This window comes from Molothrus aeneus, chromosome 4, assembly GCF_037042795.1.
Source record: "Molothrus aeneus isolate 106 chromosome 4, BPBGC_Maene_1.0, whole genome shotgun sequence".
In the NCBI taxonomy this organism is placed as follows: domain Eukaryota; kingdom Metazoa; phylum Chordata; class Aves; order Passeriformes; family Icteridae; genus Molothrus; species Molothrus aeneus.
The window spans coordinates 71,409,884-71,415,883 of NC_089649.1; the positions used below are offsets into that span (position 1 = coordinate 71,409,884).

Consider the following 6,000-nt stretch of genomic DNA (forward strand, 5'->3'; position numbering starts at 1 on the left):
GCGCTTCGGTCTGGGAGGGGTTTTAAGACCACAACTTACCTGCACTACTTCTCCAAGAGACAGAGATGCCTCTGCTCCCCTCAGGGCTGCTCCCCCCAGGCAGCAGCACTTGTCCCCAAAGGCCACTCGCTCAGGTGGCCGAGGCAGAGCCGGCTCCTGCTTTTTCACTGGCTCCAACATGAATCCATCCAGAGCATCTTTGTCCCTCACTTCCAATTGGCGAGCGGCGGATGGGTGGAGTGAGAGCGCGACCCATTAGCTCCCAGATGGACACCTCCAGCCCAGCTCTGCCAAACCCACACCTGGGCAGCACCTCTGCACATGCCAACACTGCCCCGAACGAGGATTTGGGATGTCTCCTCCTGCAGCCACCCGGATCCCAGCACCTCTCAGAGCTGTTTGCCTCCAAGAGCAGAAACAGAGTAGTTAAAGCGACCCAGCGCTCCGGAGAGTTTTGCTGGATGCAGGATGGAGAAAGCTCCTGTGCCTCCTTAAAAAAGAAAAAAAAGCTCTGTGCCAGCCAGAGCTGAAGTGAGAAGATGCTGTACCTTACAGAGAGAAGTACAGGGAAAGCCAGAGGATGAAAAAAAAAAAAAAGGAGGAGGGGGGAGAAAAAAAACCTGCTGCTGAGAGGAAGATAGAGCAAATTCCTTAAAGATACAGCTGCCCTGCCTGCCGGGCTCTGGTGCTTCATCCAGCTCAGCTGCACGGCAGCAGCAGTGCAAGGGTTAATGCATGCATGCAGTGGAATGAGAAACAGGGCAGCAAGTCTGAGCTCCAGCAGCAAGTTGCAGAAATTAGAGCTGAAAGACCTCACCTCATCCGAGGGGACTTAAATCCCAGCCTGTGTGCCCAGCACTGGACCGTGAGGTGCCTAAAAAGCTTTGGAGGGAAGATGCCACATCCTCTCCTCCTGCTCCAGCCTATTCTACACTGCTTCACTTTCCTTACAATTCCAGATTTTCAGCACAATAAGCCAAGTCTCCCCCAGAGACTTAACCCCCAGAGGAATGGTCTAAGCTGGCCAAACAAACAAACAACAACAAAAAAACAACAACAACAACAACAAACCTCCCCAAAGCAACATCAACTCAGAAAAGGCAGAACCCTACAAGAATAAGACAGAAATAAACAGCAAATTATCCAAATGCTGGCAAGGCTGGGTCACTCCCCTACTACAGCAACTCTGACAATCCCTGTGAGTTCAGTAAAATAATTCCCAGTGATGATATTTACCAGGAGGCAGCAAACACTTCCCAGAGCACAGCAAGGGGAGGCAGCACCTGGCTGGGGAAGGGGCATCCCTTTAGCAGCCACAAGCCCCCATCCCCGGGCCCTGCCCCAGGCTGCTTTCCTCTGCACAGAACCACAGGCAAAGCGTGTTTTTAAACACCTCCCACGCCTTTTCTCTGCTGAGACTGCTCAGCCAGTCTCCTCCATTTTTTATTTTTTTTTCCTCCTCTTGCCAGGCCACCTGACGAGCTTTTCCAGGTAAGGCACATCACAGACTGGCAATAGATGCTAAGGAGGTAGAGCGTGGTTCAGAAAGTGTTTGAGGGTGGAAGAGACCCCTGGAGGTCTCCAGTCCCACTCCTTGCTCCACCTTTAAAGATAAATCAGGGCAATACAACACCAGACATCTTCCCCAAAGAAAGTTTTATAAGAAGCTGAGACTCCCCTCTTTAGGATCGACACTTAGAGAGTTCAGCCCCTAAACCAGCAGGATTCACCAAGCTCCCCATACGACATTAAAGCAAGATTTGAACCAAGCTGGAATTTTTAAGGTAACTCCTCATAGTGAGACAAACCTGCAGAGAGCATCTTCAAACCTTCCTGTATCCCCACACCTGATACCTTCACTAACAGTTCAGAGGATACCTGACAGCATCACAACCCCAGAGGTGAACCGAGCCCACCGAGCCTCCAGCAGGTATTTCAGGTTTCACACAGTGCCGGATCCATTTCAGCAAGTGAACAAGCTCAGGAAACAAAAGACTGCCTCAGATCAGTTTCTATTTTTAATTTTTTTCCACGCTGAGGTTGTTTATCAGCTCTCCCTGGGTATAGCAGGGACCAGAGCTGCTCCTTGGTGGAGATGCCAAACTGTGGGACCAGGACACCATCACCACAACCACACCAAGTCCCACCTGTGCTGCTCCCATCTCCAAACCCTCCTCAAACCCCACCTGGGCTGCACTGCTGCCCCGTCCCAACCCTTCCAAACCCTGGGCACGCACCATCCACCGGCCTGCTCCACCTCTGCTGCACCAAACGCTGCGGCCACGGGGCCAAATCCTGGGAAGAGCCAGCACTGGCCCCAAACTGGCCGTAGGGAGAGCGCAGGAAGGTGAGCCGGGGGTAGCAGAAGGACGCCGGCTCCATCAGCACGGAGAAGAGAGGAGAGCCAGGTACGAAGCAAACCGCGTCTCCCTTCGCCTCCTGCAGCGTATACTGTTGGGACATGCAGTCTCAGAGCCTTCTCCCAGAGAAGTTCCTTTTTTCCCCAAAGGATTTAGTGCAAAAATAATAATAATAATAATAAAAAAAAAGAGTAATAAAAGAAAGCCCAAAGACGGCGGAGCAGCCCCGCTGCTGCTGTCAGAGCCCAGCAGAGCACACTGGCAAGGCAGCGTCTCCAGGCTGTATTTAAACGCCCCTCTCAGAAAGCAGAGATGCAGCACAGGAAGAGACAAATTCCAGCTCTGCGTCGGGCTGATAAGCCAGGTTTATAATATTCAAGAAGTATTGGCATTACTACAGTTCCTCCCCCCACCCCAACCTCCTCCCGCAACGAATATCTTGTGCAGGAGCTTGTTGTGCACAATAAGCAAAAAAAAAAAAAAAAAAAAAAAAAGAAAAAGAAAAAAAAAGAGCCCAATCCCTAAAAAAAAAAACTAGAAAAATCAGCCTGTTCCGGTGGGAACAGCCAACACGTTGAATAAAACAAACACACGCGTGTTAAGCCCTGGGGACACAATTAGGCTCGGAGCAGGGGGAAGAGGCGTTTTGCTCCTGGAAAAGGAGAATAAACCTGGTGCCTCACACCTCATCCCGTGGGGTGGCTCATCCCAGGGGGGCACTGCAGGGTGCCAGCACCTGCCCCAACACCAGGACAGGAGGAAGGTCGCCTCATCCTCCTCCCAAGTTGCTCTGTCCTCCTAATTTCCACTCCTGAGCCCCTCTCAGTGGGTAACACCCAGCAACAACTCCACCTCCACTGTTTGGCCAGCTGAACACCTTGAGACAAAGGTTGCCCGGGTCTCAGCATTGACCAGCTGAGATCTTCTCTCCACCAGCTTCAAATCCTGGTTTTCCCCAGCACAGCCCCCATTCAGCACTGCTGGCATCCATTCCCACCATGGCACAGCTGCCACAGCCCCTCCAGCCTTTCTCCTGCCACTTCCAACAGCTCCTTCAAAGCTGAGGAACCCCAAAGGATGTGTGGGGAAGCAAAGCCCTCACCCAACACCAGCATAAAGTGTAACCCACTCCAATGCCTTGGTTCTCAAGTTTTCCTCCCCATGTTTTTGCACGTTCTCAGCAAATCTCTGACGATTGACACTACTCTTGCTCTGCTCTGTACCCATATCTCATCAGATTCCCTACCCAATCTCAGAGCTCAGAACCTCCTTCAGTAGCAGAGGTAGAGTGAAACCCTCAGTCCTGCTGGTTTTAACTGGGAGTCAGAGCCAGGGATGAATTTAGAAAGAGGGAACAGAAGAACCCATGGAGCAATGAGTGACAGCAAAGCCCTTTGATGGCACAGCCAGCACTGACAGATGCAGGAGCCCTCAGAGCCGCGGTCTGCAGAGAGCCTTTGTGGAGAGCTCAGCCCAGAGCAGAGCTAGGAAGTTGTATTTCTAATTAAAAAAGAGAAATAAAAAACAAAACTTGGTTTTCAGCATTGCCAGGTCCCAGCACCAACTGCTGAAGGAGCTGCTCTGCAAACTGCACACACAGCACTGCTCAGACTCAAGTAAGGATGAACTTTGAGGAATTGCCTTGGCATTCCCAGTTTTTTACCACACTGCATCCCAGTTTGGATGGGAATAGCAAAGGCAGCTTGGATTTAACCAGTGCTGGATGTCTTAACAAGGATTTGCATATTTAGAGGGTAGATAACACCTCCACGGTGATGATGATGAGTTATTAAAGTTTCCCAGGCTTTGTTTCCTCCCAGGGCAATCCTACACAAGGAACCAGGACTGAAGTGGGTTCACATTAGGAGGAGGTAGCTCAAGTGCCACCCAGCCTACTGAAACACAAAGGTTCTGAGAACCCTGTGGCTTCCCAGAGACATCTCAATCACAGCATACTATTAGAATTACTTTAAAAAACCCAAAAAAGCAGCTTTCCCCAGTTAATGTGATTTAACACCTGTCCTTAAGCATAAAGTACCTATGCAGAACATCGGTGCAGTTCTGCCAGATGGAATTGGAGGTTTCAGTCTTATTCAGGCAAATAAAACAGCACGAGGCTAAGCTGGGTAATTCGAGACTAAAATCCAACTTTTCAACTAAAGCTTGACCTTGAGCCTAACTCTTACCTCAGCTGCCTCCTGCAAGAAAGATCAAACCAAACAACAAGCAGGCAAATTGAACAGCACCAGGCTAAGTCTGATAATTCTGGATTAAATTCCAACTCTGGAGCTAAAATCTGACCCTAACTCTTACCTCAGCTCCCTTCTGCTGAAATATCCAACTTCTCACTGACACTTTCCTTTAAGCCAACGCAGAAAACTTCCCTTGCGGATCCTTTCCCTTTGAAACCCAAGACATCTTTGTTTTCACACTGACTCAACACAAAAATAAAGCTTGTTTTAATAAATGTTTACAGCCTCAAATGATTTACTACAGCTTTACTAGAAGTCAAGCCACTCTGAGCTTACACACAGATATCTTATGCCACCGGGTGGGTCAAGCAAGGGCTCCAGTTAAAAAAAACCCAACCCTTCTTTTTATCTGCATTTATTTAAACAAGCTGAAGCATTCAAACTGCCAAGGAACAACAGGAGAGCCGGAGGGGAACTTCCTCTGCGGTCCATCATTCTTAGGGAGCACCAACTGTACAAAAGCCACAGATATTTCAAAACTGGAGGGCTCTGGCTGAGATGGATTAGCCAACAAATCCCGATTATAGCCGGGAAGCGGCGACGCGCGGCTCGCAGGGGGGGTGGCAATCACTGAGGCTGCTGTGCAGACAGGACTCCAAGTGTTGCCTCGCTGTTCCAGCCTCCCAAAAAACCCCAAAAAAGCAGCCACAAACCCCAGAGCAGGAAGCCAGGTGAGGCACAGCTGGATTTACTCAATCCTGGGTCAAGCGGTTTACCCCATGCGCCAGCACTTGAGGAGCAGGAATTTGGCAGAGGAGGGACAAGGCTGTGCTCACACCTAGAGACAATTCAGGAGAAATCCTGCAAACACTGAAACAGCTTGGGGGAAAGGAGAAAATTCCTTGAGGGTTCTCCATGTGCAAATCCACACAGAGAAGCTGGGGCTGCTCCTGAATCCCAGGAAGTGCCCAAGGCCAGGTTGGACAGGGCTTGGAGCAACCTGGGCTAGTGGAAGGTGTCCCTGCCCATGGCAGGGGTGGAATGAGATGGATTTTAAGGTCCAAAACCCAAACCTTCCCATGATTTTCTATTCCTGCAGGACATCCCAAACCTTCCCATGATTTTCTATTCCTGCAGGACAGCCCAAACCTTTCCATGATTTTCTATTCCTGCAGGACATCCCAAACCTTCCCATGATTTTCTATTCCTGCAGGACATCCCAAACCATTCCACGATTTTCTATTCCTGCAGGACATCCCAAACCGTTCCACGATTTTCTATTCCTGCAGGACAGCCCAAACCGTTCCACGATTTTCTATTCCTGCAGGACATCCCAAACCTTTCCACGATTTTCTATTCCTGCAGGACATCCCAAACCTTTCCACGATTTTCTATTCCTGCTGGACAGCCCAAACCTTTCCACGATTTTCTATTCCTGCAGGACATCC

The 6,000-nt window shown here is 49.9% G+C and overlaps 1 protein-coding gene across 4 annotated transcripts in view; it reads right to left on the reverse strand.

Annotated features, from left to right (window-relative positions):
- Positions 1 to 2,764, reverse strand: part of SLC4A11 (solute carrier family 4 member 11) — a 94,044-nt gene extending 91,280 nt beyond the window's left edge. The window contains exon 1 of one of the 4 annotated variants that reach the window (XM_066548797.1): positions 2,238 to 2,764. In XM_066548797.1, coding sequence (XP_066404894.1) covers positions 2,238 to 2,463 — 226 coding nt within the window. In that variant the 5' untranslated portion in view covers positions 2,464 to 2,764. Of the gene's footprint in view, positions 1 to 39; positions 508 to 1,236; positions 1,265 to 1,878; positions 1,922 to 2,237 lie in introns of those variants that run through there. The other 3 variants (XM_066548798.1, XM_066548800.1, XM_066548799.1) reach the window with 3 other exon arrangements.
- Between the last annotated feature and the right edge of the window lie 3,236 nt (positions 2,765 to 6,000).